The sequence below is a fragment of the Neopsephotus bourkii genome, unplaced genomic scaffold (assembly GCF_033783945.1).
Source record: "Neopsephotus bourkii isolate Nb327-2 ecotype Australia unplaced genomic scaffold, CSIRO-AGI_Nbou_v1 NB_1572, whole genome shotgun sequence".
In the NCBI taxonomy this organism is placed as follows: domain Eukaryota; kingdom Metazoa; phylum Chordata; class Aves; order Psittaciformes; family Psittacidae; genus Neopsephotus; species Neopsephotus bourkii.
In genome coordinates, this window is record NW_026902048.1 from 5,551,876 (window position 1) to 5,574,854 (window position 22,979).

Sequence of the window (22,979 nt, forward strand, 5' to 3'; positions counted from 1 at the left end):
TCTTTTCAGCACAGGGTGCTTTAAGTTTTTTTGTTTTGTTTTTTTTTTTTTTGGGGGGCCTTGTTTGGTTTTTTGTGGTTTTTTTGTTGTTTGTTTTTTTTGTTTTTTTTCTTTTGTTTGTTTGTTTTTTTTTGGTTTTTTTTGCCGCAAGATGGCAGCGGTGTTGGCGGCTGCGCTGCGGGTCCGGGCCCGGTGCGGGCCGCACAGGTGTCAAGTCAGACTGCTCAAGCTACCGTGGTGTAACTCTGCTCTCCATTGCTGGTAAAATTCTTGCAAGAATACTATTGAACAGACCAGTTCCTGCTATCGCAGAAGAACTTCTACCTGAAAGTCGGTGTGGCTTCAGAGCTAATAGAAGTACCACAGACATGGTACTTGTTCTCAGACAACTGCAAGAAAAGTGTAGAGAACAGAACATGGGGCTATATGTAACTTTCGTTGACCTCACCAAAGCTTTTGACACTTGCAAAAAGGCCTGTGGCTGATCTTGGAACGATTAGGTTTGCTCCCCCAAGTTCCTCAAAATGATCATTCTTTTACATGAGGATCAGCAAGGCCAAGTCAGTTATGGTGATGCACTCCCTGAGCCTTTCCCAATAACCAATGGTGTGAAACAAGGTTGCGTTCTCGCACTGACCTTATTCACAATCTTCTTCAGCATGATGCTCCAAAGGGCTACGGCAGACCTTGACGAACAAAATGGCATTTATATTCAATATCGTACCGATGGTAGCCTATTCAGTCTAAGGTAACTGAAGGCCCACACTAAGACCCTAAATCATCTTGTCCGTGAACTGCTTTTTGCTGATGATGCCGCCCTTGTTGCCCACACAGAAGCAGCTCTGCAGTGTTTAACATCTTGCTTTGCGGAGGCGGCTGAGGTTTTTGGGCTGGAAGTCAGCTTGAAGAAGACAGTAGTCCTCTACCAACCTGCACCGCAAGAAGATTATCGCCATCCCCATATTACCATCGGCGAGTCAGACCTTAAGACAGTTCAGCAGTTCAGCTATCCGGGAAGAAGCATTTCCTCGGATGCCATGATCGACAAAGAGATAGACAACAGAACAGCAAAGGCATATAGAGCCTTTGGAAAACTCCATAAAAGAGTCTGGTGTAATAAACACCTGAAGAAAAGTACAAAGATCAGTGTCTATAGAGCCATTGTATTGTCTACTCTTTTATATGGGTCTGAATAATGGGTCATCTACCGTCATCACCTGCGACACCTCGAACGCTTTCATCAGCGCTGCCTCCGTACAATTCTAAACATCCATTGGACTGACTATGTGTCTAATGTCACTGTCCTTGAACAGGCAGGGGTCACCAGCATCGAGGCCATATTGCTGAAACTGCAGCTGCGCTGGGCAGGGCACGTCTCTAGAATGAAGGATCACCGCCTCCCCAGGATCGTGTTTTACGGTGAACTTGCCACCGGTAGCCGCAAGAGAGGTGCCCCAAAGAAGAGATAAAAGGACTCCCTGAAACAATATCTTAGCCTTGGCCAAATTGACTACCATCAGTGGTCCACCTTGGCCTCCAATCGGGAGACTTGGAGGCACACCATACATAATGCTGTTGACTCCTTTGAGAGTTCACAAAGACCTAGTCTCGAGGAGAAAAGACAATGCAGAAAGAATCGCGCCCCACCTATACCACCCAGGGAGACCTTCTGCTGTGCTTTTTGTAGCCGGATTTGCCTATCCCACATTGACCTTCTTAGTTATCAACGCGCCTGTAGTAAGCATGGGTAAAGCCCTTCCCAAATCTTTGTTCACGAAGTCAAGCCATGGCTTGAGTCACAAGGTGTACATCTTCTCAAGAAGCTCCACACCTCAGAAATTCAGCAAGCAGCTTGGACACTGCAGCTTTGCCCTCACCACCTCCAAGAAAATGAATGGGATTTAGAGATGCTCAGAGATAGCAGGTGGTCCAGAGGTCACCAGGGAGCCAAACCCTCACATTCATAAATCCCATGGGCGAGACCCATGCAAGCCAAAATGAGCAAACGACAATGAACTGTTTGTGAGATTTATATAATGCTGCTTGAGTGTTTTCCTTGGAGATACTTCTGACCTTTGCCACAAATGTTCATACAAATGATATTTTTGTTTGCAAGTACAATTGTGCAAAGGGAAATGCTGGGAAATCTGCATTTGACTGAAGCTCCACTACAAAGGGGCTTATACAGCATGCAGAAAGCTCTTTGCTGTATGTAAAAGTTTCAGCTCCCTCAGGAAGTGAATGGAAGTAATACGACCCAGGTAATGCATTTTACAAAACAGAAAACAGCCACAAAAAGGCTGGCAAACAGCCAGATGCAACTGAAATGAACTCGAGGATGGAGATGCATCACGGACCGTGTTTGAATAAGGAACATTGTCATAAAAACCAAGCCTGCTCCTTCATGAATAATACAGGACCAAGAGACAGGTCTGAATTTGTCATGTAAATTATTTACTCTAACTGTGAAATGGCCACCTGTCTAGGCTTGAGGCAGCGTTTGAACTGAGGCCCTTTCAATAAAATGGAAAGCAGAGCTGCTTAAGCTAAAGAGGAACTTACTTGCCATTGTGGAATAGCATATTCCTGCCCTCATGCACAGAGGTGAGTCAGGGACATGACCCCCATTGGGCTGAGCTCTCCACTTTATTAAGCTGCGGAACATCTTCATAGGGAGCTTTTCACCTTGCTTTGTTAGTGAGCTCAGTGATGATTTTGTCCATGGTGCTCAAGCCTGGGACCAGGTCACCAAAGAGACCTCAAGGTGTCCCAGGCTGCTGAACATACGACCAAGATGGCCAAATCACGAGAAGGCAGCAGCAGAGCCTGCCTCCAGAGAGGATGGCCTTCTCCAGAAGTGGAGGTTGGGCTTAGTCTTAGTGGGATTTTAACACTTAATATAGAACTGTTACAAGCTCAGGCAGAGATGTCTGCATCTGCAGAGACACTTCCCATACGGGATATACGGCACTTCATGGGACCCACTTGCCAAAGCCAGTTTGAGCTAACACCAATGGGAAAACAGCTCTTAGAAACATAACACCTTTGTGCCCAGCCAATAGCAATTGTTAAAGGTGGAATTAAATCTGACCTGGAAGAAGTCTAAAAGACATTTCTAAGGATTTTGGATACACCTTCACAGGGCTATCCCAAACTGTTCCCACCACCTCACTTCTGTCAGCTTCTCCATGGTGATGTGCAGCTCTGTTCAACCTGGGCTGGAAGGGAGAGGAGCTGATCACCATTCCAGTGTGGTGGTGTGAGGGCTTTTGTTGTTGTTGCTGCTATTTGCTTTTTTAAAGCTGTGCTCTACAGAGTGCTACCAAAGAATCCCAGCAGATCTACAATAACCAAGAGTTACATTCAAAAGCCATTCAATATACCTGTTTAAATAACCTCTCTTACTCTACAATTGTCTTGATTCTCTCAGGGTTGTCATAGAGAGGAAAATATTGATGAGTTAGTGGTGTGTCAGGGAGAGTGAAGTAATTTACCTTGCTCTTGAAAGCCTTTATTTTTTGACCTGTTTCTCCGGTGTGTGTAACTACAGCATCTCTCTCTGTTCCTTCACATCAATTTGGACATCGAGCAGAGCATCCTGCAGTAGAGGCGATGCACAGGCATGGTTAATGCTGTACTGCCTGAGACTAGAGGAGTATCTGTCACTTTTAGTTCATCTTGAGAAAGCAGACACCTTGTAGCAGAGAAGTCAATAGGTTTTTTAGTTATACTGAGCTTCTAGAAGGCAAAAACCTCATTTTCACCTCTCAAAGGAAAGGAAGGTGTTAGATATCGGTGCCTTAGATCTAAAGGATGTCCCATCAAAACCCAGACTGCTGTAAAGGTTGCTGTTACCTTTTAAGAGAAATGTCTTACTGAAATCAACAAGGTCTTTGCTCTGTCCCTCATATAAGAAAGGCAATGAATGAAAGCAGGCAGTAGTTTTTAGACTGTTTTCAACAAAAATAACCCCAAACTTTTCTTCCCAGTGCATTCCATCTTTGGTTGCACTTAACTAGAAAACTGGAAGAGATGAAAGGCGAATGATGCCAGGCCAGGCTGAATTTTAACCATCAAAAGGTCTCTTCAGCAGAAGTAGTGTTGTGAAAAGTCCAAGTGAGCACACAAAAGGTGGATCAAGAGTTCTCTATAAACTCCAGCCCTTCCGGAAGGTACAAACACTGCTAAAGACTTTCCTCTGGACATTTCCCCCCCTGCCTTTGCTGAAACATGCAGCTTTTTTCCTGCCCCACACAACACGTCTTTTTGGGTATCTCTAAACAACTGCTCCATTCACAGTGGAAAGCAGCACTGCCAGCAGAGTAGTTTTGATTGCAGCAGTTTAATAACTAAATGTACTAATGAACTGATGCACCATTTTATTGTCTCACATTTCCACTATCAGATGCCCTGCTGTGCTCTAACAATACCTTAAGTTGATGCCTAACTTGTTTCATCTATCCTGGCTTTTGTATACACCCTTGCATTCCCATTTGCAGCTTTATATAGGGCTACAGATGCAAAACTAAACAAATATGTATTCTACAGATACCTTCACCTTCTTCTGAATGAAGCCTCCAAAAGGCAGCTGCTGCTCTACTTGTTTCTAAAGCCTTAACTCAAGTGATGACAGCATTTAAATACAGCTGCAATAAAATCAGGTGGCTAATTCCAATGATGGCAACAGCAGAGCAGGGAAAAGCTGGTAAAAAGCAACCAGTTCAAATAATATTTACTGGAAAGTTCCTAAATGTTATTAACCCGCTTCTCCTCTGCCATCGGAATTACACCAAGGGATCTCTGGTTTAATGAGAATCAGACCCTTAAAGGTAAAAGAAAATCCTTTTTTTGTTAACAAGCCCATAAACTAATAGCACTTGAAAACCTCAGCACGCCAGGCTTTATGACCCACAGTGAAAACAGATCAGATGTGCTGCAAGGGCAAAGAGAGTCCACTCAAACCTCATCTTCAGCTGTGCAAAGCATTCCTGTGATGAGCAGGCTTCGGTTTGCAGCTCAGTACCCTCTTCCGCATCGCCATGAGCATTTGTAGTTCAGCAGGATGTTTCCACAATAGTGGTGGGGGGAGAATAAATCAGACAAACCCATAAAAATCAAACACAGTTTTGTTCAAATGTGATTCCAACAAAGGCTGGGCTGTGTTCTGACTTCTGGCTTCATCCGGAAAACTGTATTTTTCAAGTTGTTCTGCTCCTTTCCAGAGGCATTTAAAAGTTGTGTGAGTGTTAGTAGTGGATGAGCACTGATTTCAGCAAGGAATTAGTACACGTTCTGAATGGAGAAGATATGCTCTGTATACACCCGAGGCTTGCGGGAAGGAGAGCTCCAGGATTTCAGGTGAATGCATCCCTAATTAATCTAAGGGGAAAGGTAGCACTCAGTGTCCTCCAAGGGCTGCCACAATATCATCATCACATCATACCACAGATTGAGCACTCCCTTTCTTCTTGCGTATGAAATGAGGGTTGAAAAGTTAACAAGTTTAATCCCCAAAATTACCTTTAAAAGAGAAAAGCTCCATTCCAGCCTGAGCATTTCCCAGCCTTCTGAATGTCTGGTTGCTGAATTTGCCGGATTTTTACACCTGCTTGCTGGAAGCAGCCTGAGGACCCCTATTTACTTTGCACAGGCCATCCTGCAGCCATTAGGGGCACGTTCACTCCTCACTGCCATCTTGAGTCCAGCCGGGAATAAGATAAAAATCTTTATTCCATTTTCTCTCCCACCTCTCAGTAGAAATTTTCCTAACTTTCTGATGAGACTGGTTTTATTCTTTCTTGCCATCTTCTGAAGGCAAAAATGGGACCTCTGCTCAGCATCATCATCCCAGGCTCAAGGCTTTTAATGAAAAGCTGAGATTCCTTCTATTTAGGGCCAGAGAGGTGACTAATGGACTAAAGAGCCTGAGAGGTGGAGGAATGGCTCTGCTGAAAAGCCATGTGGCAGCCAGCAAAGTCCATGTGCTGAACTAATATAAATGACAGTCAGTGAGCCCCATGGAGCTTAGGTGGGGAACAAACTCCCTTTATCTCCACTTGTTCCTCCTCAAGAAGCTTTTCCCTACTGACAAGGCCAGTGAAACCACCAGATTTCTACAGCTGCCCTTCACCTTAATGGATTTTCTCCTCTAAAATAAGGATCCTCTGACTGAGGTATCTGTATTCTGAAAGATATAGGCCATAGCTATGTAGTCTTTTGCAGCCTGTGCACAAAGGCAGCGAGACACGAGCAAGCTCTGCCCCTGAACACTGTGCTCCCAGTGTAAGGGTGAGTCCAACTCGAGCATTGTGCTGTTGGCATCATCTTCCCATCCCCTGCTGAGAGCACCAGGGGGAGATTCAAATTTGCCAGAGAGCAGACACAAAACCAATTTTAAAATGAATGTTGGTCTCAAGCTAACAGGGAAAATGCACCATTGGCTTTGATTTTTAAATACATTAGTTATTCTCTCAAAGAGTGGATCAATGGAAAAAGGAAACTGAGTGATGGATAACACTTTACTTGCTTAGGAGTAAGATTTACCCTCATGCTGTCTGGCAAAAGCATGGCCTGCTCTCGGGGAACTGTGTGCTCTTGTGTTTCCCTCACAGCAGCAGTGTCTGCCCTTATGTCCCAGTAACAATCAGGCTGGTCACATTTCAGAAGCATTTACCGGGGGTCTGGAGTGTCAAGAAGCATCTGTGAGAATTTCCAGTGTCTCTATGAACTCATATTTCAAAATAGAACAAAATACTGAATCTGAGGATGCCACAGATGTGGGAACATTACAGAAGTGTAATGTTAAGCAGAAAAGATTGCTTGAAGGCAATCAAAACATTTCATTTTTATAAAAGTCCAAACACTCTAATTAAATTTTATATGCTGATATAATTCAAGCTACAGTTTCCCAAAGAATACGCTAAATGATCCAATTCTAATAAGACACTGTGAGCTCAGTGACTTATTAGAAATCATTTCATGATTTCTAATAAGATTCCATTCGAATGAAATGCTGCTGAAATTAAGATATTCCCACAAAAAGTCATAATTTTGAGGAAATAATAGTTTTCCTCATGGGGAATATTCTGACTGGGTGTATTTAGCAGTTCGGTTTTGCACTTCGCCAGCACAACTCAAAGCTGTTTGTGTGGAAGGATGATTGCCACATCATAAAGGAGCTGAAATCTGCCACATTATAAGGGAGATACCTGCTGGGGACATTCCACCTTGTGCTGCTGAAGGCTGACTTGTAAAACCAACATGCAACACTTCTTCCAAGCAGGCCGAAAAGACGAGACGTTTTCCCCCTCTATCCCTCATTTATCAGCCTCCATCTGGTTATCTTCTGTGCAGATCCCAAGCACTTCTCCTATCAAAACCTGCAGAGCTTTTGACTCAGTTGTGGCTCATTCGGATAAAGGACAGAGGTATTATTGCAGCATGGCTCACAGAGAACAGCATCACCTGTGAATGTGCTGAGCACTTTCTTTCTGTCTTGGACAAAAGCAGACCCACATCAGGTACCTGTACATCTTGAGCTCCATGTGCACGTCTCCCTAATACTTGCATGCCATAAAATGTTCTTTGTCATACAGAAAGCAATGAGGCCATTTTTGAGCAGTGGATGGGGAGGAATTTAGCTCACTTATGGAAGCCATGATGGCCAACAGTGAAATGATAACAAAATGCTAGGTAGCATTTTGAAGGCCTAGAAGTATCTGCAAATTGCACATGTGTCTTCACATCTGAGGCACAGGAACATGATGCGGAAACATACCTGGTGTTTTAAAGCTAGATTTTAAAGTGAAGCCTTGAGGCTTCCAGCTTGCTGAAAGTACCTGCCTGATCCCATTACTTTGTACAAGCCACGTGAGCCAGGATCCATCCCTCTAGAGCTGAGGGATCAACAGCAGAGGGTATTGTTTGTAAGCTTGCAGCTGCTTCTTGCAGAACAACCCCTTTCTTGTGGTAATGAGACCTCTATGGATTTGCAGTGGGGATATGGTATGACCCAAGGCTGCTAGGGTCAATCAGGACATAAGCTGAAATCAGCTTTCTGAAGACAGTCAGTTCCTGGTCAAGGCACAAACCCATGCTCTTGCCTGACTCGTATTTGTCACAGGAGTGATGGAAAATTGGAGACGAGAGATAAATACTTAATGTTACCCTGCCATGAACAACATGAGACCTGTCTTCCCTAACTGGCTGAGCAGGGCTCTTCAAACAAGGTTTGTGGTGCAAAAGTTCACAATTCTAACAATGCATTTTCTTTTCTAATATTCTCACTCTTGACCACCAGGTTGCTCTTTGCATGATCCTTACTGCCGCAAGCTCACATCTAGGGCGTGCTCTGGTTGCAAGCACAAGAACACCAGAATATAACACTAAAATGAATCATTCCAATCCCTAACAATTACTTCGTGCCAGTTCAGAGACACTATAAAGATCACCTGCAGCTTCAAAAGCTAAGCAAACTTGTTGCAGAGCTAGGACCTTTTGCTAAGCACATTCCCAGATAGACAACCTTATCAGTTTGGAGTTCCTCAGATATCACCACCAAATACTGCCTTAGACTAAGGCCAGACTCAGAATGCCACAGGCAGACTGACAGGATCACACCTTCCCTGGGAATGGCACCATAGAAAGACTTACCCGAAGTCCAGAGCCACCAAGGAGAAAATGAGTGGGAGAGGAATAAAGGAGGCAAGATATACTGTTGATGTGACCAACCTGTGAGTCCTTTCTAATTAGAGCAGGGCTCACAGCACAGCCACACACATGGCCCTGATGCTAATTATGGAGGGCTGAGCACTGACACATTAACCTCCCAGTCTTGAAACATTAACTTTACTGGGTGTAATATTTTCCAGGTTAATAACCTGCATCCACAACAGAGTCCAGCTCTGTAAATACCCAATTAACTGGGTTCTGTCAGAGGAAGCAGCAGCAAAATGCAAGGTCTAGGAGGGCTGAAGGGAAGGCTTGGAGTTGAGTGTGGTGTATGCTGGTGTGCACACACATGGAGGGGGACCTGTAAGGAATGGCCAGTGGAGCACGGAGGAGTGATGCCTTCATAGTGACTCTGCACAAGCTCCAACACCAGTAGTAGCTTGGCCAAGGGAAAGTAATAAAATGAAACAAATAGAAGATTCTTCACTGTTGACATTTAGCAAAACATTTTTTTTCCAGCCTTCCTCACTCCTTCCTTATGAACCATTTTTCAAAGCTTCTGTTGTTTCAAAGTGAATTCAAAGCAACAGTGGCTGGATTCTAGCTGTACACAGTAAAATGGAAGGTTTTTTTCTAACTTTTAATCTTTGTTTTGCCCTCTGCCTTCCAGAAGGGGGAAGTGGAACAATGAAGCATAAAAAAAATGGAACAAACATGGAATAACTGAATATTCAACTCAGTTTGAACGTAATTGCCTCATTTAGCATAATTTTGTAGAGGTTTGGGAGAAAATTATTCTTTTCATACAACAGATTTGAAACATGTAAAAAATAATTGGTCACATAAACGGCTACTTCTATTGTGACCAACGTGGCAGCTAGTACAAGTGGAGATGGGCATCACGACATGCTCATGGATGTGCTGCTCTGCTGCCCTGACCCCATAGCACTGGTGCTTTGATGGAGATAAGGGAGAAGCCTCTGTCACTCTCAGAGCAGAAGCAGCTGCAGGGGCTCAGGGTGCTTTGCAGGGCTCAGCCACTTCACTGAGCTGCTGCTATTTTAGCTAAAAGCTCTTTCATTTTCCCCCTCCACAGCTGAACTGACACAAAGAGCATCAGACACATTCGGCATCAACGAGACATCCAGCGTTTTTCCTAACTGCTCAACTCATGCTCCCTCTGAGCAGATCCTCATTTTAGTCTCTTCTCAGTGTTCAAGTTTCCCCATTCTGCAACCATCAGGATGTCCTCATTCCCCCTCTCCTTTTCTACAACCATTAATTAAACCTCTTCTTGCACTTAGCAAAAATCTGCCTTACCATCTCTGTCACAACCTCTTCTTCACCGGGATGTCTTTTCTGAAGGCACTGCATATGCACAGGAACACGTTCAGCCCCATGTCATTGCCAGCAAGCTTCCAACCTCTACACAGAATCATAGATGGTTTGGGTTGGAAGGGACCTTCAAAGCTTATCTAGTTCCACCCCCTTGCAATGAGCAGGGAAATCTTCAACTAGATCAGGTTGCTCCAAGCATTGAAATTCCAACCCAAACTCTTAACTCTGCTTTTACTGGAATTGAAGTTCTGTGAAGACAGAGTAGCAGCCAATCTGGGAGAACCAAAGAGATCATCCAGTGAGACAGGAGAAGAATGAAAATAGTGTTTTTAATATCATTTACAGTCAAACTTACAGTATGTATTTCACATCACATATTTCTAAACTGCTCATCTGGAAAATATAAGCTGCAAAAATACAGAACACAGTACTCAAAATATATCGAGCATGTGGCTTCTCTTTCTTTCCTTTTTTTTTTTTCCTTTTTTTTTTTCTCCTTTTTTTTATATCAATTGTACAGTGAAACTTTTCCAAACCAGGTTTTGGTTTATTTTGGAAGTGCTGCCAAACATTTGCAAAATGACCAGCAGTCAAACCAGCACACTTCAAACACCTTTCGTAGGACCACTTTCCCTTGGGCACTGTAGGAAAAGATGAACCCACAGCCCAAGGCACAGGCAGAAGCATGTGGGTTCATCCAGGTCCCATACACGCTGCTACAGACCATCCGTGGGGATGTTCTATGCAAGAAGAACCTTCTGCACATACAACCACCCACAAATGCTGCCCTGCTCAGGCAGCTATGAAGAACAGCAATGGTAAAGGGGACAAGTATCACTGACTGGTACAAAGGCAGGCAGATACTCTTTCCAATATTGTGGGCCCTACACGGAGTTCTGTGGGGGAGTTTTGAGACACAGGAGTGACAAACTGCATGGGGTGGTCTTCTTCCTCCAAAAAGACAATCAGTACAGAAGCACCCTCCACACACTGATGGAAGATTACAACCACAGACCTGCTTCAAACACTGGTGAGAGCAGTCATGAGCTGCTGAAGCCTGGAGAAACTTACAACAACCCAGTTAAAGAGTTGCATCAGAATTTGGAGGGCACGTGGCATACCCACCTCTCTGAAATGTGTTAGTTCTGTTTTTAGAGATTATTAGGATGGAGGAGGGAATGGCTTTAGGAACAAAGTAAGTTCACAATATTCTTATTAGTCAAAAAAACCCCAGCCCCTCAAAGTTTGCCAGAGCCACAGAGGAGGCAGCTGACTGAGTTAAGAACAGAACCTCTTTCACAATCTGCCTTAAATCCTGAGCTCTCAAGCTTGCTCAGCTGTAGCTGCTGCTAAGGGATTTCAAGGGTGAGAATAACCAGGTTACACAGGCAAGGCATATACTGCTGATCAGCCTCTGCACCACAAAAACAAGCAAAGAAGAATCAGCCAAACTAGAACTTTGCTTTCCCTCCATCATGAAGGAAGCAAGGACAAGGACTGTCTAGGCAGCACTGTTGCCTCTTCTCACAAACCACTTCAAGCCAAGAGCTGCCCCCACTCCCTCTGCTCTGGCTGGTTTTCATATGGTGCTTGTATCTCATGTACACAGGGCAAAAGGAATTTCACAACAGTCTTACTGCAAACATTTCCCTTCTAATGCCATTTATGCATTTGCAGCTCACAAGACCCAAATGTCCCCATGCCTGGAATGTGGTATAAGTACATACAGCAGGGAAAAACAGTTTCTGCAGACTGCATTTAACTTGTGTCAAAATCCTAATGAACACGTTTATTGTACTTTATTTACACGGTAGTCACGTATAATATAATACAATACAGCGTTCCATTGCAGTGGTAGGCACTATGGGTTTTAAAAGGTCACAGCTCTTCCCCAGCTCCCATTCCCACCCCTTCTCCCTACGCACATGGTACCAAGGTGAACCAAGGGCTCCCAGCGCTGCTGTTTTCCACTGAACCCTGTTCTGAGATAACTCCTTCCCAAAAGCAGATATTGTGAGCTGCTTTCATGTGCTAGCATGGAGACTCATGAACTTTGGTGGTCACAGGCTACTGGCAACCCTTTGCATTTGTTAGGGACAGATATGTGTAGCCTCATTAGCATGCTTTGCACTGAAAACAAGTTGAAGGCAATGTGGGGCTGTAGAGAAGCTACAGACCTCTGAGCACAGCTTATAGGCCACCTACAATCAACAGAGCACAGGTCTGGTCCCACTGCGTGTAAGACCTTAGGAAAATAGCTGTGAGTCTTCAAGAGAAATCCTCATCCTCCTATCAGGCAGAAAGCATCGCGAGTGAAGAACTGGGGTCACTTCTTCCTTTCAAGTTCACACAGTTAAGAGTTGTGAGGCACCAAAAACATCGCACTGAGATGCAGTTTACACCGAGGGGCAAATGCACATCTGTGCGATGCCAGACTGCAAAAGGAAAGGGCTTTGAAGGGCTAAGATACGTGGCAGGGAAGACGCCTTCTGCTGTCCTATCAACTGGTAATTCAATGGGAAGAACTAAGACCTGTTAGGCCATATGCAACTCTGATTCCCGAGAGGTTTCTTCTTCCAATTTAAGAGCTGTGCAAACACTGCAAATAAAATTCGCACCACCTGCTTCACCTTAGTACCAATTTGGTTTCGTCTGGGTTCATCCCCTTCTTGTGTTTGCTCTCAGTAATTACTAAAATGAATGCATTAACTGGTGCGAACACTGGGAGAAGTAGAGAATTTCAAGCATCTGAGAGAGGATATTTGTGGAAAGAGGATTGTGAGTTGGAAGCCAGCACTTTGGCTGTCCTGGAGCACTCTATGTCCAGTGGTGCTATGCCCACTGGCATTGAGCAAGGACCCTCTTATTAATTTCCTAATCACAGTTTTGAACTAAGTATTTGTACAGATGAGAAAATTCCAGCCTAAGGAATTCAGGGAGCAGAAATATCCCCCATGATATCAGTGTCCAGCCAGAACAAACCAAGGTGTGTGAATTATAAGGAAGCTTTTCCAAACTCCTCCAGACCACAGATGATGCGCAAGAATGACCTTGCAAATCCACTGGAGGCATTTCCTTGGTTTTCTCAGCCATTCACAAGGAAGAAATAAGAAGGAAAATTCACTTTTGAAGTTGCTGTAAATTATTTGCTGAGTTGGACTTGACAAGTTTCTTATTGCTTTCTGCCATCTGCAGACACCAAGTTCATGCAGAACAAGCCCAGCACTACAAAGTATCAGGTATGGCTAATCTTTTCCTTCCCCGGGTGCGACAGTCAGCTCTACTGCACTTAATCTGAATCAAGTGGGGGATATTTCACAAATTCCTAGTACCCTGAAGACCCCATCCCTGGAATCATGCCATTCATCAGACAAATAGAGACTGAAGCAAGGTTCTGACAAGTTAAACGGCACATACACGACACGCGTCCTACAGTCCCATTCTTGCAGCCATCTAAATGGATTCAACTGTTCATGTGGCTTCTTCTGAATTCACTGTGTCCTTTTGGGACTGAGGGATGCTCATAGCCGAGCAGCTGTGGCAAGACAGAAGCTGGCAGAAAAGCAGTCCATGTTTATATTCTGTCAAACACCAGTATTGCTTCTGAGTAGAGAGCCTCCTTCTGCTCCACGGGATTCAGGGAGCCCACAATGGCCGAAGATTTTACTTGACATCACTAGTTAATAAAGAAGTACCTAATGTCTAACAACTGCTGAAAGGCCATTTTTCAGCAAAGCAATTGTATTAAGACTCAGATTGGCTAGAAATGTCAATGGAACGATAGAAAGCATCATTTGCAGCCTAGAAATAGACTCAGTGTTTAAAAGCAGAACAAACTATAATATTTTGAGCATATATAATGCTAAGGGAGACCTGCTGGCATCCCTTAAGCAGCAAATTTAAATGCCACTCAGTAACTCCGAACACCTTGTGTTGACTTGGTAGAGCTGAGCTGTGCTTTGCCACTGGGGGGGAAGAACTGTATCTGGAGAAAGGAAGCTGATGGTCAGTGTGGAAGTAATGCCCACAGACCATGGGTCTGAGGGAGGTAGGGCAGGTAGGTCTATCCAGAAGGATGGAAGGGTACCTAATCCCTTCAGGGTCTCAGCTACAATGCCCTGGTTTTCCCTTTCCTTCTTGGATCAACCTCAACCACCAGATAACAGAAGCTGAGCCTGTCTCATACCAAAGGCTCCCATCACACGATTGCCCATCTTAAACCACTCTCTGTGTTCACACTGCTTCTGTCTTGGCTGCCTGTCTCCTGGTATTGCTGCCAACAAAAAAGGTGAGTCACAGCAGCAGCATGGGAGCAGGTGAACTCAGATGTAGGTAAGAAAAGCAAAAACTCCTAAAGCAAATGGCAACAGGTCAGTGTTATTGCTTATATTCCAGGGTGCACTGCCCTGCACAGAGAGCCTCTGCAGGCATTAATCAGATCTATGGAGGGAACATCAACAAACCTGCTTCTGTCTGCAAAGACAGCTCATGTGAAATTAGGGAGATAGATGAGCATGGCAGAGTGGGAATAAGTCTGGAAACCCTTGTGAATGAAGGAACAAAGCTGCTACCTCATCAGTCCAGTGAAGCATTTGCATACATCTTTAGTACTGACAATTCCTCATGTCACCGGCCAAGAATAAAACAAACACCACACCAGCATTGTCCATGTCTAAGAAAATACTGATCCCAACACATGCAGCCATGAGAAACTCTCATGTGGCAGCAACAGCCGGGACAGGCGTGGGGGCTAAAGCTTCATAGTGCTGGTAGCCTCCAGGTTGTCTTGGGTTTGCTGTGGAGTGAAACTGCTAGTTATGAGATGGGGTTGCTTTTCTGTCTCCCAGAACCTCATTTACTGGAAAAATATGTGCCTGACTGAGACACAAAGGTAAACCCGAAGTACATCACCTCCAACAGCAATGCGATGAACATAAAACTCTGATGGAGATAGGAGGGAATCCAGATTTCATCAATTCCCTTAATGTTTATTTCCAAGAAAAAAAAAAAAAAGCCAACACATTTCAGCCATTTGGAAATGCTCCAATCACTTTCCAAATGTCTGCTGACCATCAGTTCAATTCTGAAGCATTCTGAAGCATAACTAGCTCAGCTAATTGAAGCTAATCCCTCTCTATTTTTCCCTTTTCACCTTCCTAGCAACTTGAGGCCCAACTGAGATTAACAGTAGCAGCACTGAGTAGTTCAGTGCCTCTTGCAGGGGTATAGCAGTATGAGGCCCTTATTAGATGATTTCTTAAGGAATGGAAGTTTTGTCTAGATAATTCAAACAATGGCCTTTTTTGTCCCACTATACATCCAAGATGTGCTGGGCAAAGTCAGAAAAAGGTATGATTTCAGTGTGTATAAAAAGAAGGTTCTGAAAATGCATCTCTTTGTTAACAAGGATGCAAAGAAACTGATTCTAATGTCATCTGCACCAGTTTTAGATTGGGATCCCCTTTTGATTCCACTGGGGCTACGCCAAGGTGGTATTTGTGCAAGGCAAAGAAAACCCCAACCTGAAGTCATGCAAGGCAACTGGACAATCCCATAGAGACTGCTAAATGTCAAGTAGTTTATTTTTTCAACCATGCCATTCCCTAGCAGACAGCCATGCAGGGAACACAGAGCTTGGAAATGTCAAAATAACATTTCAGCACAGACTGAGCTCTCAACAAAACTCTGAATTTCAATGCCCCTGAATAGGGAGAAGAAAAAAATTCCCAACACTGGATGTGGACTGCACAGCTCAGATCATGCCCCTCTTTCTGTTCCCAGGAATGGGCACTTTTCTAACTCCATCCTTGACCTTAAGGTTAAGGCAGTTGTGGGATGGAAGCAAAGTGCTGACAGGCAAAGGCCCATTCTGCAATCTGGGAATCTGGAGGATGTCTGAGACTTATTCTATAACAAAATTGGGTCTGAGGATTTACTTCTGTTATTCTATAACAAAAACTGTGTTCCAGACAATGGCTTGTGGGCTTGAAATCAGGAAAAAGCAAGCAGCCTGCTGGGATGGATGGATGAAGGTTTTGGTCTGTTTATTTTCTTTAAACTAAAGCTGTGTTCTTGAATCCGTACCAAAGCACTGACAGTAAAGCCCTTCATGATGCAGGCATCTGATATGTCCTTAAAGAAAAAAAACAGAGTGGGATGGAGAGAGAGCTCTTCAAGAGTTGCATTATCGAAAGAAATAAACCAAAAATCATGCAGGAATTTTAAGCTGCAGCATAAAAATAGTATCAGTAACCCCATTCAACTGCATCTCCCATGTGTGCTAAAAGATTAAATGAAAAAAATAAACATAAATAAAAATGAAAACATTATGTGCCCTGGAATCCTATTTCTATAACTCCAGTCAAGGAGGACTTTTGACTGTACTGACAAATCACAGCTCTTGAGCACTGAGAGTTTGTTTTGCATCATGTCATCATGCTGTTCTCCTTCACCTTGGACTTTCAGAGGGGAAAAAAACCCTGAAACTGTGAAAGGGGTTATAGAATTTCAAGCAATCAGGCTTTTAGAAAGGCTCTGTTCTCTGACATTTGTGTTTGAGTCTGAATGTGTGTGTATAGTATAAAATTATGAGCTAACATTTGAAAAGACAGCAGTCTGAGTAATAAATTTCCAGAACAAAAAGAACTGTACATAATGATTTCAAAGGCTTATACTTGACAATTATATATATTTTATGAGACAGTTATGCACCCTGTGCCTTTTGTAAATTCATTGTTTTATGGATGAAGTATCTCTATTTTAGCAGACAGGATATACTAAACTAATCTAATGGTCTAAAAAGCATCATTTACCACCCAACGTAACAATGGCACTGCATAGCTTAATAACTTTACTTAAACTCCTTCATTAATCAAGTGATTCTTAACATGGCTGAAAACCAAGACTCAAATATCTGCAGTTACAATATTTGTCAAGTATTTGGCACAGTGGAGTTTATTTGATGCACCCCTTTTTTTTTGCTCTTGTTGTTGCTGAACGTACAATGCTGTGCATAAACTACAAACATACATGTAAAGTCAGTCAAGTGGAAGCAGTTTGATAGCCCACACCCATCTTTCAATGCCTAGTTAAGAGCTAAGTCTGCTAAAAAGGTGTTGAACACGAGTGGAAAGTTATCAACTCTGTTATTGTGCCAACTCTGGGGTGTCCACTGCCAGCAATGGACAAGGACTTGGGGAAGATGAGCCCCTCCACCAGATGCATGGAAGTGATGCCCAGCATTTGGTTCACCATGCCAGGTTACTGCTCCAAACATCTGCATGTTCACAACAGCTTCAAAATACAAACAAAAATGGAGCTTTTTGATGATGATGCTAACCCTTAAAACCCTTCTGACATTTAGTCCACTGGAAATGAGTCTGGTTCCTAGGGAAAATTCATTGAATGCAATGAATCTGTATTGCTTCCCAGCAGGAATGTTTTGGAAAAATAACATACGCATGCAAAATAAGCCGACCACATGCTTCTTGAGATCAGATGAAAGCCTCCCCTTGATTTTTGCAGGCTTATGTGAGACTGCATTGCAAAAGCAAAGCCAAATCTCCTCCTGCATGGGTGCCTCTTAAGAATCTCAATGAGAATTTCAGAGGTGCGCAATGCTGGCCAGCCTCTGCTCCCATAACCCCGCCTTCATAGGAACCCTATGTGCACAGCTAATGGCAAAATGTGGCCTCCAGGAGGGGAGATTATTACACCTTCTTCACGTGGCTTCCACTGAAGTCAGTGGAATTTATTAGGTGAAAAAATCAGTTGTGAGGGTTGCAGGATTAAGGTCAGTATTCCTTTCATCTTGTACACACACACACACACACACACACACACACGCTTACTTTAAAGAAAACATCCATCACACAATTTCTAGATTGCAAATTATATATATATATCTTTAAAAACTGGAGAGAATATAAACAGCCTCTCCACATATATATATGTATTCACTGAGTCACATAGAACATGAAAAAAACCCCTATATTATGTAAATCATCATAGTATCTATAATTCTCCAACTGATAATTGTTTTTATAGAGACACAGTGTATTTGTTCTCATTTTTAAAAACATGTTATGTGTCTTCATTGGCTTGGTAGCGTATTAGAATGAAGGCGTATGGATAAAAAACGCAGAGGGTTAAACAAATCCCTTGAGTCACATCATGTTTGGGTGAATTAAAACAGGATCCTTCCCCGAAGTAGCATAAATAAATCCTCCCTATGGAAAAGTGTCAGCGATTTAAGGGTTAACATAGATTGCAAAATAACATTTTAAAACCCCATCTTATTAGAGGACTGCACAGCCGAGTATTTGGAATTCACCCCCTTTAAAAATGACAGCACGTTTGGCAAGTGTGAGCAAACGTCTTGAACTTTACTGGGTTTGAGAGATGTAAGCAGAGCTATTCACAGACAACCACAAAGCTGCAATCTGTGAATAAGCCTCGCCTGGAAGGACTCGGATACCTCTGACAGCATTGCTCGGCACCGGGAAGGATTCCAGCAGCTTTCAAGGTATTTATCGTGGACTCGTGGCTGGTGACAGAGTGTGACTTGTGGAATGGCTCCAGCACTGCTCCCTCTGCCATCACAAAGCTCAGACCAGCCAACCCTTCAGCCCACACTGTGGGGCTTCACATACCCTGGGACCACACTTGCAACCACAACACCTATTCCGGCATTGCCACCTTGCTTTCTCTATGCCTCATGCCCAAGCCTGTCCATTTGCTGAGCTCTCCAATGAACCTCCTCAGGTGCTCTTCTTGGAAGCTCGTACTGTCATCAAAGGGGCTGGTATCCAGCCACAGCAGCTCCCTGCTTTCTCTATCACCCCATAGGATGTCAGAAGTGATCCCATTAAAAGATGCTGTTCTCAAGAATCCTGGCTGGGTCTGACTTTGAGAAAAAGACAAAAGTTTCCTGTGTTGCCGTTGTTTTGCAGCTGTGTTTCTTCATTCGTGCTCTCTTTTTGTTTTTATTAAAAAGGACCCTTGTATTATTAATATAGTTCACCCTTCCACAGTCACTATAAAACAGACTCCATATTTTCACACCACTCATGGTCTTCAAGGTTATAGATAAATTTTGTCCTATGTGATTGTTTTTGGGGCACCGAGTCCCGCCCCAGATTGTCTAGGGTGAGAGTAGAGGCAAAGAACTCACTAGTGCTGAGCCCACCTTCATGGTTCTTGATGTATCTTTTATAGTTTTTCCTCAAGCACTGCCAGGTGGTGGTATATAAGATGAATGCAAAAGACTTCAGGGCTATAGCAATACTAACATACAGGTATCTATAGACCACGTTGTCGTATAGTGCACAGGCTCCTTGCTCGCCACAGAATGTGCTCCAAAACAGACACGTGGAGTCAATTCCAGCCCCAAAGATGAGCGGAGGTGGGATAAAACCTGCCAAAATAAGAGAGACAAATCATGCTTTTATGATCCTTATGATAGAGAGAGTGAGTACGTGATTGCAGTGAATGGAAGGAGAGGATACTTTATCAAGGTTAATGGTCCCAGCTGCAGCCTGTAATTCTAATTTCTGAAGTTCTAAATCAACTTAAACAAAGTCTGTGAATGAATTTTTAGCTTGGGCTCAATGTCTAGGGTAGAGAGTCCTGCTGATATCAACATGCAGGAAGGATTTTACTCAAGTTTAAGTGGCTTTTATTAAGCTTCTCATTTGCCTAATGAGACTGAGTGGAGGGGTAAATGAAAGAGGAGGAGGAGGACAGCCTTACAGCTTGCTCTCTGTTTAGAGGCTGGTAATTTTGCACTTCAGGGTTTTCACCTGAAGGATGTCACAGCACTCCAGTTCAGAGCCTGAAATCAGCTGGGGCACTGAGATCCAGTTTTGGACCTTTCCTTAACACAGCAGAAGGTTTTCTTTGGGCCTAAGGAAAAGAAACAGTGCCCTCTAATAGATGCCAAAGATTAAATCTGAAAAGAAAGGAAAATTTCAGTGCACCATCAAATGAAATATCACAGCAGGATTCTCCCACAGCCACCTCAGCTAACTACTGATGAGTGTTTCTCAATCCTAGTTTGCAGCAGGGCAGCAATCTCAGAGCAGAATAATCACTCCAGTCTCATTTAACTAATAAAGGCAATGTTTTTCTTCACTACTTTCCCCATCCCACAGGGACATTGCAGAGGCCTCTGTTTCTCATTACCGTGACAGAGGTTAGGACAGCCATGTTCCCAGCCAGCACACATGCTCCAAATGTGCAGCACTCGGAAGAAAATGTGGATGTTCTACATAATATAAACCATTTCTCTTTCTTCTGCTATATTTACAGGGAAGACTGGAAGCAGATAAACCCTGGGAAGAACCCTGATTGATAAAATCACTTCTGTGGGTTAACACAGCAGCAAAAGAGAGAATCGTATCTACCGAAATCCAGCAGCAGGTAGGCACAACATACCCTTGACAATACAACTTCATCTGTAGGTGCTGCGATGCCTGAGACTCTATAAAATAAATGTGTAGACAGCCACAAGCACTGCAGTTTCTAGACAGAAAAGTGTTTAATCTTGGATCCAGTTTCATCATTAACCTGGATTTCCAGGCTTAGAAAAGATACCTTCCCTTCAGCTTTTCATGAACAATAGTGACATTCATGACATGTATCCTAAGACTACAAATAAATTGGCTGTCTTGACTGTTCCCTTCTGAACTGAGATCTCTTGATCTTATTTTGTTGGTGGCATACTCTGCAGATTTTATTTGATCTTCCTTTATGTTAATAGATGCAGGAGTTAAGAAAGGCTATGTGGGCTTTTGGTACTCATTTTAACCAATCATTAATAGCACAAATGTAGTAAATAAAAACAGATGATACAAAAGCAAGATGATTTTTTTTTTTTTTGTCAGAAACACCAGTTCCAGTCATCACATCCAAAATCTGAATATGCTCTGGAGAAAAACATCACTGTCAGTTCTCCATTCATCATTTCAATGGCTGGAAATTCCTGACTGGGCTGGTTCTGCTTCTTGGTTAAAAGAAGGTGGGTTTTTTTGTTGAAACCTATGGACAACCACACGCTCAACACTGTATTTAAAAATTCAGCTGGGCTCCTGCTAGAAACAAGCAAAGAGCCTGTGCTCCTGAATGCAGTTTGTGTACCCAGTGCTGCACTGGTGCTGGATGCCACCTCGGGGATCACATCCAGATGTGGCAGTGACCAAGGAGGCAGCAGCCACACGCTTTGTGGACTAAGAGAAAAGTGCATTTGGGTCATAATTTTGAGGTATGAGCTCCTATTAGTCAACATGCAGAGAGATGTTGATACAAAGCTTCGGAGATGTGAACTTCAGAGAGAACTGTCATCCCCATCTGCTGGCTTCAGCTGGCTTTCCAGGTTTGCAAGATAATTTGGCCTTGAAATTGCTTCTCATTAAGACTTGAGGAAGGACCTGTTTTCACCAAACTCTAAAGCTACTCCTGTGTGAATGCAGGCATGGATGTGGAAAATGTACAAAAAGCCTCTAGCAAACAGTGTTTTAGGCCATTTTTACCAAAAAGGACAAGAGACTTGCAGGAGTGACTTGGTGCCTAGACCCTCTGAGACAAGGGAGCTGAGGGGTTGCACTGCAGATTGGGAAGCCCTTCTGAGAGCAAAACACTGTAGTTTTGTCATGTTGGAAGAAGAGAGGCAAACAATATGGGCTTGTAGGAACACCAAAAAGAAGTGCCATGGTAAACAGAGGGTGTGGTTAGGATGAATGGTGGACACCATCCAGAAAGGATTCAAGTCTTACTAATCTAAGACTCTTTGTCATTTCAACATTGCCATTCCAAACCTTTGTCTCCAATGGCATTGCTTTACTTACGCTCTTCCCTGAGAAACTGCAGAAACACTTTTATATGAAGATGCTATTATGCTGCCCTCTCACAGTAGAATTCCTGTGCAATAAGAAAATACATCCAGGAGGACACTGGGAGAATTCAGTAATGTTTCATGTTATTATAGTGAATATTAAAGAGATTCAATCATGTTTTACCCCTTACTGCAAAGTGTTGCAAAAATTTCTGCTGTATATATATATTTATATTTCATTGCAGAAACTGTAGGGCTGCATAAAAAAGCTGCTTCTGTCTTACTGAAACCTATTAGCTGCAATTGCACCTCCGGGTCTCATACCTCCTATATTTAATACTCTCCTTTGGTTCAAGAAGCAGCTATTATCACTGTCTTCTTAAGTCAAAGCTTAAAGGTGAACTGAAAAGCTTTTAAAATAAATCAGTGAATCTATTCTTGAAGCTCAGGTTGTTAAGGGCAAGATTTGGATACCTTTGCTCATATTGAAAAGTACCTTTCTTTTCATTTTCTGTGGGTTCTATCTACATTGCTGCTATTCTTCAGGATGCATTGTCTTATTTCACAGGAGTTACTTAATGGCAGAGCAACATATAAAGATTTGAGTTTAAATTCATATTATGGCTTCTTTATTGGAAGAAAACAAAATATCTATTCAACTTGTACATGCCTGAGCCTGGGTTTAGAGGAATTCAGGATGCTGCTATCTCAGGAGGCTTCTCTCTTTTGAAAGGAAAAGAGAAAAAGAGAGAAAATCTACCTGTTTAAGTACTTCCCCCTTAGAAACAACAGCCTGCAGCCATCCTCCTCACGCACGTGCCTGCTGACACTCCACATCCAATCAGAGAGAACTGAAGACAGGCCAAAACCCAAGAGCAGCACCAGCAGCTAAAGAAAATGCTGTCTTTACAAGGCTTGAACCAGAGCTGACCCAAGTCAACTCAGAAGCTTCTCTTTAAGCTATCCGAGTTCTGAATAAGATTACATGATGGAACGCTATCTGTGACTGCAGCTACTTCACCAACACAATGAAAATCTAATCGGTTTTATCATAAACTGGTCTGGGACCATCATTTCCCTTCCAGCTAATGGGGAATAAGGTGTTACAAAAAGGAAGTAAATAAATGAGGTCACTTATTCA

At 43.2% G+C, this 22,979-nt stretch overlaps 1 protein-coding gene across 2 annotated transcripts in view; it reads right to left on the reverse strand.

Annotated features, from left to right (window-relative positions):
• Positions 1–11,769: 11,769 nt before the first annotated feature.
• The window catches only part of SLCO3A1 (solute carrier organic anion transporter family member 3A1), a 157,756-nt gene continuing 146,546 nt past the window's right edge, over positions 11,770–22,979 (reverse strand). For both annotated transcript variants that reach the window (XM_061371295.1, XM_061371294.1), the window contains exon 10: positions 11,770–19,423. In XM_061371295.1, coding sequence (XP_061227279.1) covers positions 19,044–19,423 — 380 coding nt within the window. In that variant the 3' untranslated portion in view covers positions 11,770–19,043. The remainder of the gene's footprint in view (positions 19,424–22,979) is intronic.